The following is a 21,293-nucleotide window of genomic DNA, read 5'->3' on the forward strand; positions in this document are numbered from 1 at the left end:
GTGAATATTCCTAAATGTTGCTTTTATTGACCAAAGTTGAAGTTCAAATGTAACAATTCTGTAATGTTAGCTCTGGCAAGTATCTGAAAATGAGAAAAAATACATCGCAAGTAGCCGTCATAGCTGGCGTAGCGACACGACCGCCGCGTAAGACGATCTGCACAATACTGGAGCAGTAAACACGTTACGACATATAGACAAAGTACGCCACGCACGCACACACAAATACGTTTATGTATTGGTGATTTTTTCCGCGATTTTTTCACATTTTTTTATTCCTGTCACTGCAAATGAATTTATAATTAAAAACTTTATTATTAAAATGTAACTTTGTTTCAAAATCATTATAAACATTTTATTATAACTTAATTATACATATTGTCTACCGGTTATTAATACTTCATTATCAAGACTTATTGTTCAGTCTTGATAGAGAAGCGGTTAGCTTTGAAACCGGTAGACATTATAATTAAGTTATATTAAAATATTTATGGTGATTTTAAAACAAAGTTCCATTTAAATTATAAAATAGAAAATCACAAAGTTTGTGCTTCAAATATAAATTGTATGAATAACTTTATATTATTATACTTTTATGTAATACAAAATAATATTGCGCAGGAAGAAAAAAATTCTGAGCCCGTACCTATTATATTTTATATTAATATTTTAATTTTAAAAGTTGAGTTGTAAAAGGAAACACATATCACCGGGAAGGAAAGGTTAAACACCTGGAATAATATAAACTTTATAAAGGGAAGTTCGGGATAAGGGGGGTTCAGGAAAAATGCGCGAGGGAACAGTTGAAGGATGTACCCGATTTGTTGTGCATTTCTAATCTCGTTCGGCAGAGTGAACTGAAAGCTTCTCCAGTTCATCCCTTAATAAATTGTGGAGAGGATTTACTGCGTGTTGTGTGTCCAGACAGGATTTATTTCGATAAAGTAGGCCATCGCTCAAATAACACAATTTTCCATATTGCGCAATACTTGAATCTCAGTAGATATTTGTAGCATCTACTGACCTAAGTGTAGCGTTAGGAAGTTTATAGTTGAACGGCAAAAAAAGATAATGATTGCAAATAGTTCACATTTTAAGCACTTTTTGATGAGTGAAAAAAGAATGTTCCATTCTTTCCTTGTAAAATAAAATATAATATTATAAAAAAAAATAAACCCTGATGATGACAATGTATTGTTAAACCGGTAGGTTGATTTGTATGAATAAAAAAGTGGTGAAAACAAGGTGTATTAATTTTATAATGATATTATAAAATGTACCACAAAGATCTGCGGAAAACATTCAAGAAAAAATCTTAATATATCGCTCACTCCTTTCAACAACGTCAAATATCAAAAAACTTGATTTTTCAGGAGATCGTTTTTAAAGTTTAAGAATATAATGAAATGTTTTAAAAATGAATATCAAGTCACTTATTGAACATTTAACTGTGCAACAGATCTTTTTAAGTAAAACCTGAAGGTTTTTTCTCCATTTGAAAAATATTAAGTATATTTAAAAAATAACTAAACAATACATTTTCTTCAAAATGCAAAAACAAAGCTTTCTGCCCTGTAGTGGGTAAATATTAAGTTAAAAATATGCCGCTTTTACTGGGATATAGTACATTTTCTGGGCATTCTGAAAACACGTTCAACTGAAAAATTACGATGTTTGACATATGAAGTTGCTGAAAGAGTGAGCGATATATTGCATATAAATATTATTATATTCACTTATTTACATTTCTAAATTCTTAATATTCCGCCTCCGTAGTATTACGGTTAGCGTGTATGGCTACCAAGATATAAATATAAGTGTTATTTTTACGGTAATACTTATGTGATATAAAACTTTAAAATCTGGTGGTGTCAAAAGCCTTCGCAATCGGAGAGCATATATGACTAGATGTATGGATGTGAACGGAGCTGGGTTTGAATTTCTGCCTACCTCAGCAGTGTGATGGTAGTACTAGTAGTATTAGAGTAGTAGGAGTAGTTTGGCGCGGAATCGATCAAATTTCCTTCATATAATCAACGATCAACTAAACATCACCTTTATTTGATGCAGTGCCCTATGCACCATTGGGTTTGAATAAGGGTCGCCGGTAGTAGGTATATTAAGTGACATTGTTGCATGAAAGCGCGAAACGAGGTCACCCGGATACCAGGAGCGCATAGAGAACGAGGAGGTAAACGTACCTCGGTCTCGGCGCCTGTGCCGGACTGCAGCCTACAGTAGTAGTAGTATGTGGTGCAGAGCAAGACTGATCACTCTTCCTTTAAACATCGAACGATCAACTTAACATTGCATTTGATGCAGTACCCTATGCACCATTGGGTGCGAATAAGAGCAAGAAGTGAAGAAGATGAAGCTCTTACCACCAAGACGGGTCGTGAGTTACATGACTTATGTAGGTCTTGAGAGTGAGCTATGATACAGAGGGAGCTCACAATAGACATAATATGGTCGCAGTGATATAAGGGACGCAAGATCCCTTGACCTCATAATAAAAAAGAGCAAGAAGTAGTAAATATTGATAGAATGCATAATTATGTGTTGAAAAGGTCAAATTTTAAGTGACATTGTTGCTTAAAAGCGCGAAACGAGGTCACCCGGATACCAGGAGCGCATAGCGAATGAGGAGGTGAACGTACCTCGGTCTTGGCGCCTGTGCAGGACTGCAGCCTCCACCCTTCTCCCCCTGGACCAGGAACAGCGAGCCGCGATCGGCGTTCAGCAGGATGGACACGTTCTGCAGGATCTTGTGGCATAGAGATCGCACGTCTAGCTCGTTGCAGATGTCCTTCACCTGTGAAAAAGATTAAAAAATAACAGATGTTAAAAAAAAAACATTTTTGAATAGAATGAAGAAAAAACAGGTCTTAAAAAAATCAAATAGGAAAATAATAAAAACAGGTCTTAAGAAAATCATTTAAGTTTTTGGGTACGCTAAATTTACAGCATTTTAAGTATGTTATTTATTATTTCGGCATTAACCTTGTAGAATGACATATTGATTATATAAGAAAAATTAACACTTGTATTTTACCAATGAGTTTTATTTCACTCAATAAGTTTTATTTCATTAAACACAACTAGTTTTGAAAACTAACAGATGTTTTCATCAAAGGTGAAAAGTAAAAATAACGAGCAAAAAATATTTTAAAAACTAACTGTATTTTCACCTGTAGATGAGGACACCTGTAGTTTTCAATTCGTATGCACGTTTACGTATTTACATTAATGGACTCAAAAATGCATAGATTGCTGTTTAATTTTTTTCTTTCCAAGAAGTATTACTCAACAAGTATTTGATCACTAAAACCAAGAGAATATTTGATAAAACGAGTATGTATGGTTTATTTGTGAGTGTACAGCTAAATTCAAGTAAAAAATGGGGTTTAAACTATGTAAAATAAAATAAAATAACTTTGTTTTAACCACTTTTTATTGGTACACTTTGTTCATCATCAGGGTTTATGTAAGCTTATTAAGTTGTCATCCGGAGTTGACATATTCGCTGTGCAATGCTCGATAAAAACAACATTTAGGAGTTTTTTTCCGTTTTTTTAAACCATATTTTCATATGGTGTACGGAGTGCGTGGAAGTTTTTGGTGTCGCAAGGGAAGGGTAATTAACCTAACCTAACTTTGAGTATTTCAATGTTTTAGAATTTAGTACATAAACCCTGATGATGACAAGGTTCTTGTCGAAACCGGTTGGATAAAGTGTACCAATAAAAAGTGGTTAAAACCAAGTTGATTTATTTGATTTTATAAAGTTTATAAAATGTTCCACAAAGTATCTGCAAAAAACATTCAAGAAAAGTTTAAACTATGAATTTAAAAGAAAGAAATATATCAAAATGAATTCAGGGAATGCCTCCTTAACCTGCAGAGCTTTAGTAACAAATTAGTTTTAGTTCGTGTAATCGATTAACAACTTGTAGGTCTTCAGTTTTGGATACTTGGGATCGTAGAATCTACGTAACAAAATGTTATCGAGATTGAATTCAAACGGAGTCTGGGAGAGCTTTGCACTCCTCGCTTCCAATATATGCTGCGAGGCAGCCTTTGTGGATTCTAAGTCGAGGAAACTGCAAGCGGAAGCTTCGACGGTGAATTTCAAAAGGATTGCTTCAGTAGCTTTCTGGATTTCCAAATTACAAAAATACTGAATGGGATTGAACGTTCAATCAAATAAAATACTTATTCAATGTATTTTATCTCAATATTTAATACATGATATAATATATTAAATATAAAACAATATTTGCACAACGAATCGAAATATAAAAGTTTTCCAGTTGTAAATATATTAAATAAATAAAAAAATGATGAAGAAAATAATGAGTAAAAGCGAGATCACCTAAATATTTCGATAAATTTTAAGGTAACATATTCAGGTGACTTAAAAAAATACGTTAAATTAAAAGTACATAATTTTTTTAAAAATAACTTTGTTTTAACCACTTTTTAGTGGTACACCTTTTCCAACCGGTTTCGACAAGAACCTTGTCATCATCAAGGTTTATGTACTAATTCTAAAACATTAAAATACTCATAATTAGGTTATAGTTAATTACCCTTCCCTTACGATGCCAAAAACTTCCACGCACTCCGTACACCATATGAAATGTGATTTTAAAAAATTAATTAAATAATAATAATAAAAAAAACATTCAAGAAATAATAATAAAAGATTTAAATTTACTAACAAAAATACATTTCTATACTTAAATGATATTAAATCATATTTTGTGTATTAAAAACATTGATAACTTTGTGGTATAGTAATAAAACACTCTCCTTATCATTCATTGTTTACTTTGTGTAATAAAAGTGGTATTACACAAAGTTAACAATGAATGATAAGGAGTGTATTTTTTAAATGTAAAAATCATACTTTAAACCGTTACCATACTACTACTACTACTACTACCATCACGCCGTTTCCCCGCAGGGGTAGGCAGAGAGGATGGAACGCCACACTCTTCTGTCCTGACATACACTCCTAGCCTCCTTCACATCCATCTAGTCATACATGCCCTCCAATTACGCAGACTTTTGACACCGCCAGATTTTAGGTTCTGATTGATCTGATCGTGCCAAGTCTTTTTCGGTCAAATACCTAATTACCATACCTAATTTGTAATTATTATTTTGATCCATTACTGAAATTGACGTAATTTAAATTTGTTTTGTCAGAAAAATATATAAAATGATGGTTTTCAACCCGTGTCGATACCACCAGATTTTTTAAGATGTTATTTTAAAGTAACCCATTAAAATATACAGAATAAGTCGTTTTCCCCAATAAAACCATCCTATCTTTATTCAGTTTGTATAAAAATATACGTAAGTGCCTAACTTATAAAAAAATACCAAATCTAACAGGTAAATCAATTTAAAGTTCTCAAAATGTTTCCAGCACATAATGAAATCAGATTGAACGAAAATTGTAATAGCTAATGAAAAACTGTTGAGCGTAGTTTCTTGCTCTCAAACTCATGTTACAGGTTCAAGTTTTCCTTCGCAAAGGAATAAAGTTTGGTAAACTCCTTACTATAACAACGCCGCGCCGAGACAACCTGAAGGGTAAATTGAAAACTACCCTTTTAAGAGGGGAGATATTTAACGAACGTAAATTCAGGTTATTCTGGATGGTAAATACATAAAATTAAAAAAGTATTATTAATTTTTTTTTAAATCTCAACATAGATGAAAAAGAATATAGAAATCTGGGTATACACAAGGTTTATGACCTGTCAAAGGCTAGTTAAGCGATCACTTTACACTTTGTTTGCCTCTGTAGTATAATGGTCAGCACGCTTGGCTACCGTTCTAAACGTCCCGGGTTCAATCAATATGCAGGGCAAAATAAATATATACCATAAGTGAATTTTTTACTTTAATATTTTTTCAATACTACCTTGGACTGGTACCTGAAACGGAAGGCTGATCACCTTTCCTTCATGTGTTAACGATCAAGATAATACTGCGTTGAAATGATGCAGTGCCCTATGCACCATCAGGTTGCGGATAAAGTTTTAAAAAGGAAAAATTACACAGTGCAACATTCACCTGTGATTGACAACCACACTACTCAAATTTTTGGAACTCTTACATATACGATTAATCTTATGACAATACACATGAGAATTCACTGGAGCCATCTATGTTAGATTGAGAAAGCTTTTTATTTAGCAGAGACCCTTTTATTTTGATGTATGCAATATTCTAACCGGATTATTTTATATACTGGGAAACGCAGCCTTTTTTATAAGATTCATGACATACGAGTATCTAGGATCAAAATTTTTATTAGAGTGGTTGTCAATCATAGGTAGAATGGTGAATGTTGCACGTGTGTAAGGTGATCACTTAACCAGCCTACGACCCATCATAATACGTGGAATCTGATTATAAACTCCATCCTTAATATGTTTATTTTATCTGATTATTATATTACTATTTTATCTGCCTGTCCATACACAGGCATGTATGTATGTATACGTAATTGTGTATGTATGTGTGTCTGTGTTTGTAATGACTTATGATATATATGTTTTATGTAATATTTGATGTTAATTGTTACGTACATAAAAGAAAAAAAAAAAAAAAGAGTAAATGTTTTCATTATTCCGACGAAGTATTTTTCTATGCCTATAGAAGATATTGGGGAAGGTTTATAACGATTTTCGATCTCACCGAAATTTTGTTTGTGGAAAGTATTTGGAGGGCAGGAACTTGTTGAATGATATCCTCGGGGGTAAGTTATAGGGGATGTGACTTCATTAGGGGGCGTCCGGGCGACTTACAACGTAATGCGAGTAATCTGACTTACATTTCGTGGCAAGAATACTAATACTGCGAATGGATTCGGACGTAAAATAACAATTTATCGAGATGATGTCGATAAACTGGGAATATTCATTGGATGAGAAAAACAATTTCGGGATGTTTCATTGTAACTGTCCTTTTCGAATGAGTTTATTAAAAAATGTTTTTAGTTGGTAACGTTACACGTGAGTTTTATTAAGGTCCTGATAAACTTAAAGAATTGTTTCTTTGTTTTACTAAGTAACATAAGTATTTTGAGTCTTATATTATAAAACAGGTAAATATTTATCATTTTTATTTAAAGCACTAACTTTTCGATTTTTCATTTAATGATTAATTTTTTTTTCAAAACATATTATATACATAAGTCATTTTTATAATATTCCCGATGAGTTATTTCTATTACTCATTTTAAGACATGGGATTAAGGTTAACAAGACTGGAACACAAATAATAAAGTAACAAAAAAGTTTTTTTTAAATGACCAATTATTTTTTTAAATATTGAACACATGGCAAAATATGAAAACAATAAACAGGTATGATTAATAGGCATAAGAAGAATATTTAAAAGAAATAAATGAGAAAAACATAAGGTAAGAAGCATATTTAAAATAAACAAATGAGAGAATATAAAAAATGAGAAAATATAACAAATGAGAAAATATAAAAAACACAGGGTGAAAACAAAATAAGAAAATATGACTAATCAGTACATATATATCTCTCCATAAAGTATTTTTTCAGATCAATTATTTTTGATCCCCGAATGGGTTCTATTTTATTATTTTATATATATCAAAACTAGTATTAATCAGTCTTGATAAAGAAGTGGTAAGCTTCGAAACCGGTAGACATTATAATTAAGTTATAATAAAATATTTATAGTGATTTTAAAACAAAGTTACATTTTAATTATATTATGGGTAAATATTTTATGGATAAGAAAATCGATTCTCCATTGTTTTAATAATAATAATAATGAACCCTTATCCGCACCCCAATGGTGCATAGGGCACTGCGTCATATAAACGAAGTGTTATCTTGATCGTTTACACATGAAGGAAAGGTGATCAGCCCTCCGCTTCAGGTACCAGTCCAGGGTAATATTGAATAAATATGACAGTGAAAAAATCACTTATATTTATTTTACCCCCCTTGGAAATCGAACCCGGGACCTCCAGAACGGTAGCTCCATTGTTTTACACACACGTTTTTAGTGTTGGTAGTTTTTATCAGTGCAGTCAAATGCTTTTAACAGTACACTTCAATTATGTTAGTTACTTACGATGCTAAACTGTTTCCGTATGAATTTTGTGCGACGGGAGAATCCATTTAATAAATTTTGGCATGATAATAACAAATATAATATATGTAAATAAAATTATAGAACAAAATCGTCAAATTTCGACCATCTTTGAAGCAACTTTGACACATAGTTTTTTTTAACTAACTAACCATCACGCCGCTTCCCCGCAGGGGTAGGCAGAGAGAATCAAACGCCACACCACTCTGTCTTTGCAAACATTCTTTGCCTCTTCTACATTCATGCATCTCCTCATACATACCCGACGATTATTACGACTCCTGACCCGGCCGCTTTCAAGTATTTGACATACCTGATTGTGCCAAGTTTTCCTCGGTCGTCCTCTGCTTCTTTTTCCAACTACATTCGCCTCATAAATTTGTTTAACCGTTCTTTCTTCAATCATACGCTCCACATGTCCAAACCATCTCAACACACCTTTCTTAATTTTATCGATAATGCTTATCTCAGCCTTACATTCTTTCCTTATTTCATCATTCGAACATCTATCAAACATCGTTTTGCCACACATTCGTCTGAGCGATCGCATTTCGACTGCGTTCAGGCTGCTTTCATCCTTCTTTTGCCAACTCCATGCTTCGCTTCCATACATAAGGGTTGGAACCAGAACTCCATTGTGTACTGCCAGTTTAGCTTCCTAACTAAAAAAAACTGCCTTAGTTTTTTTTAACCCTAGATAATTAATTATATTTATAGATACATAGTAACTAAACATTCGTCAGGCGGACTACGCAATTAAAAACGTGAAAATTATCAAAAGTATTTATTAAAAATGGTAACTGGTTACATGACACTAAGTTCGGTTTATTAGGAATGAATGTAAGAGACATTTAACAATAAATCACTGTTCCGTAAACAAAGCCTGGCGGTTGCGGGGTGCAGGGGAGAAAGTACACTTGACTTTTTAGAAAAAAGCGTCGTAGCGTGGACGAATGTTTAGTTCTAGGGTTAAGGAGCACAATTTTCAGTATTTTTAATTGTGTAAAAAACCGGTCGGCAATATAATTTAGTTTTCATTACGCAACGCATAAAGTGATTAAAAAAAAGTAATTTCTTTATTTTTTAAATGAAAATCGTGTTTAAGTAAGTACCTACTCGAAAAATTGATTTTCGAAAAAAAAATTGTGTTTTATTAGTAATCTGAATAAAGTTTTGAAAATAAGTGCTTTAAATATTAATATATTTACTTTTAAGTCAGCCGAATTTAAATTTTAAGCGAAACACAAAAAAATATTGTAAGACTTTATTAAAAATTCCAATTAACAAGATTCGCCTGTTGTTAAAAACGGCAGGGGTGAAAAAAACACTTTAAAATGCTAATAGGGTTGCTTGAGAGGCAATGGTAACAAAATGTTTAATTTATTCGAGATTTTGTTGAGAGCTTTATTGAGAATTTTTTTTAACGATGGGTTATTTATTTAACCCTATCGCGGGACTTATTTCAAAATACGTTAATAGATAAATTCTTATTTGTTGAAAAATGTTTACTTGGAACTTCAATAAAATATACTTGTTTTTTGAGAACTTCATAAATTTTTTTCTAACCCCTATCCGCACCCCAGTGGTGCATAGGGCACTGCATATAAACGCAGTGTTATCTTGATCGTTAAGGAAGGTGATCAGCCCTTCGCTTCAGGTACCAGTCCAGGGTGATATTAAATAAATATTACAGTGAAAAAATCACTTATATTTATTTGACCCCCCCTGGGAATCGAACCCGGGACCTCCAGAACGGTAGCCGAGCGTACTGACCATTACACTATGGAGGCGGACATCAGATAAAAATATCGGTAAAAAATTAAGATAATAATACTCGTCACTACATTCTTCATAAATCTTATAAATATAAAAATTATAATAAACATTTTTAGTATGAAAATTTAAAAATATTCTTTGTATAATGAAAAAATGTTATGTTTAAATGGGATGTTTTAAAACCGGATTAAATTAAATTTATTTAATATTGGTATACAGTCATTCTGTGCAATTCTATGATAGATTTTCACCCACATAGATGGTTCTAGCAAAAATCTAGAATTCAAAAATCGAAAATTTTTTGCTCGTCAGTTTTACTATTCACCTGAAGATGAATGTATATATAAACACACATATATATATATATATATATATATATATATATATATATATATATATATATATATATATATATATATATATATATATATATATAAATATATATATATGTATATATATATATATATATATATATATAAACATATATACATATATATATATATATATATATATATATATATATATATATATATATATATATATATATATTTATATATATATATATAAATACATATAAACATAATATGACTATTTTTGTGGTTGTCAACTATGGGTAGAATGGTGAATGTTACACGTGTACAGGGTGATCACTCAAACCAGCATATGACAAGTATACAGCCTATACAGCCTTGTTAATGCCCATACTTTTTTTCTTTCTTATTCTGCAGTCACCTAGTGAGAAGATGTTTCTGCCAGTGACAAGTCTTATTTTCATTTACAAACAAAATATATAATTTAAAACAATTAATAATTACGACTGTTAAAATTTTTATAGTTGAAATGTGTTTGGCATCATTTCAGAAATTATGACCACAATTCTAGAATAAGGTTCAGAAAGAAGGGTGGATACTTGGGTGGGGAATTGGATTCCTGCCCGTGTTAAGCTATTTAGAAAGTTCTCCTTATCAGTTGTGTCACTGAAAGAACGTATGGTTTGCATCCCCTATATCTTGTCCACATTCGCAATACCGCGATGTAACACACTTTATCTCATAGAGATGCACAGGCAGTGAGCAGTGCCCTGACCTTATGCGACATAACATCGAGAAGTAAGTATATTCTTCTTCACCCATGTTGAGATATCAATAAATATCTTTTAAAAAAAGTGCATTTACCAGTTCAAAGATGAGTTCCTTCTCGTCCAGCTGGCGGAGCTCGTGCCTGGAGCGGCGCTGCGGCCGGCCCCCCGGGGCTCCGACGCCCCCGGCGTGCGGCCCGCCGCCTCCCGAGCTCCCGCTCGCGGCCCCAGCGGACAGGAAGGTGGGGGTGCCGTCAATGGTGTTCACGATGGGTTTCAGGAGACCGCCGCGCTCGAACTCGTGTGCGGATATTTTTCTGAAAAAAAAAACGATGAAATAATTTTACAAATAATACAGATTAAGTGTATTTGATTACGCATTTTTATCGATTGTTGCGCGGTATGATTGATAATCCTGAAATTATCCGGAACATTGGTCTGTATGTTCCCGATAGTTGCCTAAGACAGCGTCGACATAGATTCTTTCACATTCCTATACACAGGACCAACCTGGCGATGGTTATGCCTGTAGGCAGAGCTACCGCAACGTTGAACAATATCTCATTGGATATCGATCTGTTCCATGTGTCTGAAGGAGTTTTCCGAAGCGGGATTCTTCTACACCTTAAGCAAAAGTTCTTGCATATATTTTATTTTAATGTATTTTTAATGTATGTAACGATCAAAATAATACTGCATCAATACGATGCAGTGCCGTATGCACCTTTGGGTGCGAATATGGGTTAGAAGAAGAAAAAGAAGCATGAATGTTTTGTATTATTTGGGAACGCAGCTTTAGTCTCCTGGATAATTTATCTTAACACACTATCTGCGGGTGGATTCGCGCTCATAATAGAAATAAACATCTCTGAAAAGAAGTGATAACATTTAACCATACTGTATACATCGATATGAGATCAAAAGATGCAGCAAAAGTCATGCGTAAAAATAACTTACACGCAATTTACGATGAGTCGAGTGAAAAGGCAAAATTACCCTTCCCGCCGAACACCACCAGTCAAGTGAAATGGTAAAATTACCCTTCTCTCAATACTCTCACAGCCATATAAGAGAATAGGAGCGAAGCATGTATCATGTGGGCAGTGAATGAAAAGTGTATACAGAAATTAAAAAGGTACTTCTAAAAGTGGAAGTCACTCGATGTTTGCCAGAAGCAATACAATGAATGGAAACAGTGTGACCCTCCCAAAAAAAATCGAGTTTTACAAATCTCTTGTTTGTATAGTTCGGAAATACGACCGAAGTATTGAGGACAATGTTCCTGGGAGATAATCAAGGATGGCACAATCCCCTTTACATTACTTCACATTTAGACAGTGGCGATTTTAAAAAAAATGGACAAGAAATTAATTTTTTAAAATTAAACAACTTTGTTTTACAATGATTAAAGAAAACACTTTAATCATTGTAAATCATTGGATTGATTTTAATCATTGGATTGATTTTTGTACATCGTCTATCTGTTGTGATTCATGTAGTATTTATCATCGTAGAACTTGATAACATCATTTACAACATTTTGAGTGTGTCCAAATACTTGTTCACAAAATCTGGATTTTCTACAATTATTGGAGTAAGTTTCATATTTTTATTATTTTTAATATTTTTTTTCTAGTGAAGTTTTAATGATTCAAGAACAACGTTTCGAAATTGGTTTAACTTTGTTTCAACCACTTTTTTATTATAAGTACACTTTAACCTACCGGTTTTGACAAGAACCTTGCCATCATCAGGGTTTATTAAATTGTTAAACATTAAAATACTCATAATTTATTACATTTCCTTACCAAAAACTTAATCCCAAATGTGGATTATCACATTTAGGATTTAGTTTTTGGTAAGGGAATGTAATTAATGATGAGTATTTTAATGTTTTTAATGTGTTAGAATTTCATAAACCCTGATAATGACAAGGTTCTTGTCGATACAGGTAGGTTGAAGTGTACAAATAAAAAAAAAAGTGGTTAAAACAGAGTTGTTTAATTTTATAAAGTTCAGAAAATGTGCCACAAAGTATCTGCGAAAAACATCCAATAACTTAATACCTTCAATACTCATTTTGCTTACACTTTGTGGCACATTTTGTAAAGTTTATAAAATAAATCTCCTTTTTTTAAAATCACTTTTAATGTTGGTACTTTTTTCCAACCGATTTCGACAAGAGCCTTGTCATCTTTTCAACATCCAACAGCCTCTATCCTCCACTCGTCTCTTGGACTCGGCGCATGTCGGAGATATTTTGGTCTTCTGTAGTTTACGCCTTCGCACATGCCCTCCGCCATCGTAAGAAATAAACATGTATATAATAAAAATTATAGATGTTTTATTTCATGGGCTTTCTTTGACGGCATCATTTTACGATGACGTCACACAAACTTTGTTTTGAATAAAATTTGTGGGTGAAATAAAATAAAAATCTAAATCGTGGTTTTAATGTTTAAAATCAACCACAGATGGCAGTACATGTGCCATTTGAGAAATTGATGTCACCAGGTTTTAGTTATAAGCGTGACCGTCCATTTGAGAATAAAATTGATTGGACGACTATGTACGGCCACACTCCTGGACCGGTTCAAAAACCGGATTGATTTTTGTACATCGTCGAACTGTTGTGGTTCATGTAGTATTTGTAATTGTAAAACTCGATAACATTATATTCAATTTTTATTCAAATAAGGGTTCAGTGCCCTATGCACCCGATGGTGCATAGGGCACTGCATCATATAAACGCAATGTTATCTTGATCGTTAACACATGAAGCAAAGGTGATCAGCCCTCCGCTTACTTAGTGACTAAGACAGTTTATAAGTGTTAAAAATCAATTTGAATTTTTTACACCGTCAAACTCTTGTTATTGATACCATACAGTGTTTATAATGTAAAAATTCATATCAGAAGACATCTGATCAATGTTAAAAAATTAATTTGTTTTTTAAACTTTCTTTCTCCTTCCTGCAAAACCTATTTTAATACCATACCCTTTTTTTAATCTCATTGATCTGTTTTTCAATAGTTATTATAACATTAATGTGGAATTGTTTAATTGGCTTAATTTTTATTTATGTAACTATTTTTTGTCAATTTAATGTAATATTTATTATTGTTAATGTAACTTATGTTTATTTTATACTTTTTTATACCGTAGTCATACAGGAGAAAGTGAACAAGTGCATTTTGTACAAAAACGTGATTATGGACTATGAGATATCTTACTAGCTTAATGTTACCCTGAAAAAATCCCAAAGCGATTTAAAACTTGGAAGTATAATATGTTGACTTGTTAAAAATGACTAACTGCATTGATGTTTATTCTCTTGCCAAGCAAAGGTGACTTAAATGGCCCTCCTGAACATTTTACGTTTTGTTAGTTAGTCACTTTCTCCTGTACGACTTCGAAATGTAATAATAATAATAATAAAACCCTTATCCGCATCCCTATGGTGCATAGGGCACTGTGTCATGTAAACGCAGTGTTATCTTGATCGTTTATACATGAAAGAAAAGTGAGCAGCCCTCCGCTTCAGGTACCAGTCCAGGGTAATATTGAATAAATATTTAAATGAGTGTGAAAAAATCACTTATCTTTATTTGAACCCCCCTGGGAATCGAACCCGGGGCCTCCAGAACGGTAGCCTAGCGTGCTGACCATTACACCACGGAGGCAAACAATTCCCGAAGAAATAAAAGAAATAAAAAAGAAATGAACACAGCCAAATCTAATTGAATAATGTGGCAGCCCTGATGTGGCAGTCGTTCAACAGGTGCGGTGCACTCACCTGACGGGCGTGGTGGCCCCCGAGCGCGAGGGGGACGGGTGCGGGGCGTGCGCCCCCTCCGGGCCGCCGCCCCCCGCCCCTGCGGGCGGCGTGGCGTGCGACACCAGCCACGCGTCCACCACGTGCCGGGTCGCCTTCCTGCAACGGGGAACAGACAGTTATACATATATACATATTACTTATAACCCTTGTTACTGCTAACGGTACTGGAACACTTCGCTCACTCCTTTCAAGAACGTCATACATCAAAAATCGACAATTTTCAGTTGTGCATGTTTTCGGAATGCCCAGAAAATGTACTATATCCTAGCAAAAGCGGCATATTTTAAACTTAATATTTACCCGCTACAGGGCAGAAGGTGTTGTTTTTGCATTTTGAACAAAAGGTATTATTTAATTTTTTTTCATATTCTAAATATTTTTCAAATGGAGAAAAAACCTTCAGGTTTTACCTAAAAAGATCTGTTGCACAGTAAAAAGTTCAATAAGTGGCTTGATATTTATTTTTAATACGTTGTATTATATTTTTAAGCTTTAAAAACGTTCTCCTAAAAAATCAAGTTTTTTGATTTATGACGTTCTTAAAGGAGTGAGCGACTTGTGACGAGGAAGACGGAAACGCGCAAATGAAGACAATCTTTAATTCATTAAAAATTACAAAGTTATAAGTGTGAATATAACAAATTGACACCAATACGGCTGTCCAAACTTAAAACACAGTAAGGGACATTTTTGTAGTACGTTTTTTTTGCATTTTTGAACTAAGTAGAGTCTACTTAGTCCAAAAATGCAAAAAAAACGTACTGCAAAAAAAAATGTCCCTTACCGTGTTTTGAGTTTGGACAGCCGAATATATCTAATTACAAAACACAAGAGCGAGAAGAACAAAGCGACGCCTATATAAACAGAGCGAGCGCGACGCATACACGTTTGAATATTATTTAATCAGGTATGCCAAATACTTGAAAGTGGTCAGGTTAGGAGTCGTAACAATCGGCGGGTATGTATGAGGAGATGCATGAACGTGGAAGAGGCGAAGAATGTTTGCAAGGACAGAGTGGTGTGGCGCTCTACTCTCTCTGCCTACCCCTGCGGGGAAGCGGCGTGATGATTAGTTAGTTAGTTTTTTTTTTAATATTATTTAATCTGAGCACACAAAAATTTGTCCGCCACCCTTTGCATACGAATTTAAAGGCGTTGTATGTGGTGGGGACAATATTTGTAACATTAAAAGCTTAATGAACTGCGTCTCTTAGTTCTTCTCGAATACATTTATGACTCACATAATCTTAATTTCTAAACATTCTTATTATATTATCAAATATATCATTAAAACATAAACAATTTTTTACGACACATGCAAAATTACATAATTTTCAATATTCTTAATGTTAAGGCAATGTCCACTCGTTGCCTAGGCCAAGTTGTGTCATCAATATTGAAGATGGGTGGAATACAAAATAATAAATCTTTGAATAGACCCATTCGGAAGAAACAACCCTTATCCGCACCCAATGATGCATAGGGCACTGCATCGGTGGAATACAAAATAATAAATCTTTGAATAGACCCATTCGGAAGAAACAACCCTTATCCGTACCCAATGATGCATAGGGCACTGCATCGGTGGAATACAAAATAATAAATCTTTGAATAGACCCATTCGGAAGAAACAAACCTTATCCGCACCCAATGATGCATAGGGCACTGCATCGCACAGTGTGAGAATCAGCTAATCTAGCTGTACTAAATTAATAACTCCCTAACCTTAGTTATGTATACTATGTGTGATACATCATTTTAAAGGTAATGAAACCAGAAATAGAGATTAGAAATAGTTTTATTAAAATGTGTAAGTACACGGTAAAAGTATGTCATTCAAAGGTCGAGATATTATTCGATGAACCTTCCATTGTACATAATCGTTTTAAAAATAAATTATTGTTTCACTTAATAAAATAATACATTAAATTTATCACGTTTTTAATATTGGTAATTGAAAACAGAAATACAATAAAAGCTCTAACAAAAATAAAGCCAAAAAATTTGAACTCAAATAGGATATATTTAAAAATATGTTTATACATCACTGTGATTCAGTCACTTTCGCTATTTTCACTATCAGATGAACCGGAATATGGTACTTCGGGAGTTTTTAATAAACGTAGAAAATCAGAAGATAATTTACAGCTTTTTTTGTGAAAGATTCCTCAAACTTGTTATGAAAGGGTCAGAAGATATAAAAAGGATGTGCAGCAAATCTCGTTTTGTATCCATTCTTGATATTTTACTCGTATTGTCCCTTCTAAATCTTTTGATATCTTTATGTCTAGCTTCTTCCGAAAGTTTACCGATAGGTAGAATACAAGAGTCTATAATTTTTTTACCGTGTACTAAAATTTTATGGACACTTGCAGGCATGTAAAACCAAGAATAATATTTTTAAAAAATTAGTCTTGTCTCTCACGCAAACTTATCAAAAGCATTAATATTTATGTCATATCCACAAGATAAAACCTCTAAAACAGTTTTAAATCGTTGGATCGATTCTTTATTTAACCCTGTAATAGCTGCTGTTCTTGAGAAATTTTTAGAAATTTACTTGCAGTATTGGCGTCATTTGTATTGCCAGTACCATGTTTAGGTATGTCCACTAAAACACCCATTTCTTCCCTGAATTTTTCTTGTAAAACCATTTTTCTTGATTGAAGGTTTTCTTCATCACTCTTATCTCTAATTTGCCATTTTTAATATTCAAACGATATGCAATATGCAGAAGACATGCGAAAAATCGAATCCACGCATGGAGGAGAGATATTCCAAATGAATACATATTTTGATCTGGAATTTGGGTCATAAAATTGTCATTGTTCATCTCCCGAGCAGTTGCACCACAAATATAGCATTTGTTTGAAGATTTTTATGATGAAAGAGTGCTACAAATTTGTCCATCTACCATCGTAAATAACATTTTGTGATTTTCATTCACCATAATTTCAGTTGAATTTTTTTACCCTCTCACATGTTTCTTCGAAATTTTTCAGTGGTCGTCTAATCCTAGTGCGAGTGTTATGATACGGTTGACTAACAGACGGCATAGTACTAAGAATATGCTTTGGCAAAGTAACTGATACATTGAGCCATTTAGAATTGTATTTCAAGAATGTACTCATATTTCTCTTACTTTTTTGCCAACGAACATAAAATTTGCAACATAAAGCCCTCACAAAATTATTTAAATATATTTAAGTAGTTTTATTGCACAAAGAAAAACCATAGAAGTTCATTATGTAAATACAAATATTTTCTTTTCGCGACGCTACATCGATATCACGCCAAAGCTTAAACAATTCACTCCGAATAAAAGTTCACCCGCTCACTGAAAAAAGGGGAAAAAATTAAGGTTTGCACCTTTTGGCAGCAAAAATCTACGGGCCTAAATAGGTAAAGAATGAAAATATAATATAGTGATACTTTTAGAGTGGTGTTTAAAGAAGTTTTTTTCTAAAGTCTATTCAATTTGACAAAAGTTTCTAAAAAAAAAATTGATTTTGTAATTTTGTTATAATTTTATTTAAAATAGATCGATTATATATTTGACATTTTTTAGTATAAATAATAGAGAATATACCTTGTTTTGTAGACTCCATGACAGTTTTCGTAAAAATAATCACCACAACGCATAAAACAATCATCCGAACGCACTAATAAAATCTGACTGATAACTGAAAACTCACAGCACTTCCGCCATAACAAAGTTTGCGACGCTGCCAAACTAACACATAGATTTTTACAAATCAAAATTTTTAAGTTTTATATAGATCAACCTTTCAAAATCATATTAGACATACAATTAATACTAAATGAAGATATTCATTTTAGACTTTAGTACAGCTAGATTGGCTGTTTCTCACACTGTGCATCGGTGGAATAAAAAATAATAAATCTTTGAATAGACCCATTCGGAAGAAACAACCCTTATCCGCACCCAATGATGCGTAGGGCACTGAATCGAATTGACACAGAGTTCTCTTGATTATAACTTGAAGACAAGGTGATCACTCTTGCGCTTCAGGAACCAGTCCAGGATTATATTAAATAAATATTACAGTGTAAAATCACTAATATTTATTTTCACCCCCGCTGGGAATCGAACCCGGGACCTCCAGCACGGTAGCTAAACACGCTGACCACTACACCACGGAGGCGGAAAAATATACATATATACAGTCTTATTTATTGTAACTGCAGACAGATGGTAGAATTCCATATTGAATTGTTGAGTAATATATCCAAAATTAAACACGGTTTTTTGGTTTGAATTCTACATTTATTTCTGTATTTCTTAATACGTGACGCGTTTCGACTTCTTAGGACATAATCAAACACATTTCGCTCACTCCTTTCAAGAACGTCATTAATCAAAAATCGTCAGCGTTATAAAATAAAACACGTTTTTTTATTTATAACGCTTTGAAAGGAGTGAGCTAAATGTCAAATACGATTGACGTACGACGTCATTCGCAAAAATTATAACATCTTCCGATAAGGTGATTAATTTTGCGCCACCCTGTATATATGTTGAAGCGTGATTCATAATGGGCATACCATATTTTTTGTTTTCATCTTTTCACATTTGCATATATTACAAAAGATGTGTGTCTCACCCGGCCGGTGATTTATGGATAGATTTTATTATATTTACTCAGTTGCGCATACACAGACTCGCATAATCAAATATCTCACAAAGGCAAGGGAGAATTTTCACGTTCTACGTCCGGCAGACGCTCAGTATAATAAGCTTGAAACACTTTATCGACATTTTTTTGTCACAATATTTACTTCAAGTATTTTTGAAGTGAAACTTCACAGGTAGCGATTCGATAATCAATAATTGGATGAGAATAATCGATGATTCGACTAGTAAAATCACAAGGACACGTTGTTTAATTCAAAAGACGCATTTAATTACATGATAAAGAAAAAAGATCTAACGTAAAGATAGATAAATTATGTAGCAATAATTTCTTAATATGTATATTTTTTTTTTTTAAATTTAAGCTTTACTTGTAAAATATCACTTTTTATTAAAATCTATTATGACACGCGTTGCAATGCATTCCGCATCATACGGTGTTTGAAAATAATGCGGAATGCATCGAAATATGAACCAATTTCGAAACGTTGTTCTTGAATCACTAGAACTTCACTAGAGACATCTATTGATGAGATGAAAAGAAGCTATTGATCATAAACTGTTTTATTAGTATGTGAGGTTCGAATCATGGATTATAATCTTATATATCTTTCCCAAACTTCCATATTCTTCTTCATCTTTGATGAGATGTCAATAAATAATATGAAAAATAAATCCTTTAATCGGAGATAATCCAGATTTGTGAACAAGTATTTGGACACACTCAAAATGTTGTGAAAAAAAATACCCTTAAAATAATACAAAGAAAAAACACTTTTACTTATATCATTAATTTAGTATAAAAAATAAACATTGAATGTAAGTCCCTCTCCAAGCACAAGAGCTAAGTATTTTTTTTGGAGCGGCTCAGCGTAACTAGTATTAGATGTTTTAAAAGAAGAAATGTCTAGTTTATGAATAAAATTGTAATATTTTTCGTTACTACTCGTAAATTAAATAAATAAAAATTAAATGTATTAAAAAAAAAACTTCAATGTAGGGGTTCCCTTTGTATAATAAGATAAAAGGATAGGGAAATTCAGAAAATTCAGTCTGATGACAATATTATCCTTGAAATTAAACTAAGGCAAAGCTGAAACGGAGGTAATGACTGGAACATTCCTCAGACGATTGTGAGGAATCCCAACTTGACGGTGGAAGAGAAATCCAAGTTAGAAAACTATTTCATATGCCACATAGAGCTTAATCGAGTATTAAGGGAAATAGGAGAGAGAAAGGCGTCGACGCACACTGTCGCACATCAAAAGTTGGGTCGCTTTCCTGAAAGGAGTCTAGCAATGTCACCCCAGTATGCTAAGTTATTTGTATTATAAGTGTTTCAACTTGATAAGAAACATTTATAGATTATTTTATATGAAAGAAGATGAAAGTCTGATCATTCCAGGGCTTACTAATTGCCATTTGGCTGGCTAAAGTGGTCACTATATACACTTGCGTTAAGTTCACCATTCTGCCCATTATTGAACATCCAAATTGCAAATTATTGAAACTTGTACGAACGCAATTGTCTTGGATCTGTTTCACATATCGCTCACTCCTTTCAAGAACGTCATATATCAAAATACTTGATTTTTCAGGAGAACGTTTTTAAAGTTTAAAAATATAATACAATGTTTTAAAAATAAATATCAAGCCACTTATTGAACTTTTTACTGTGCAACAGATCTTTTTAAGTAGAACCTGAAGGTTTTTTCTCCATTTGAAAAATATTTAGATTATTTATAAAAATAATTGAACAATACCTTTTCTTCAAAATGCAAAAATAACACTTTCT

General features: G+C 33.0%; 1 protein-coding gene across 1 annotated transcript in view; it reads right to left on the reverse strand.

Annotated features, from left to right (window-relative positions):
- Positions 1-21,293, reverse strand: part of LOC148302462 (dual 3',5'-cyclic-AMP and -GMP phosphodiesterase 11-like) — a 168,510-nt gene that overhangs the window by 88,697 nt on the left and 58,520 nt on the right. Inside the window, exons 3-5 of the mRNA XM_088271576.1 lie at positions 14,803-14,940; positions 11,103-11,322; positions 2,658-2,812 (exon numbers count right to left, since the gene is read on the reverse strand). Of these exons, the coding sequence (XP_088127702.1) occupies positions 2,658-2,812; positions 11,103-11,322; positions 14,803-14,940 (513 nt within the window). The remainder of the gene's footprint in view (positions 1-2,657; positions 2,813-11,102; positions 11,323-14,802; positions 14,941-21,293) is intronic.

Source organism: Brachycentrus maculatus, unplaced genomic scaffold, assembly GCF_059751285.1.
Source record: "Brachycentrus maculatus isolate JH-2025_06_01 unplaced genomic scaffold, ASM5975128v1 h1tg000452l, whole genome shotgun sequence".
Lineage (NCBI taxonomy): Eukaryota > Metazoa > Arthropoda > Insecta > Trichoptera > Brachycentridae > Brachycentrus > Brachycentrus maculatus.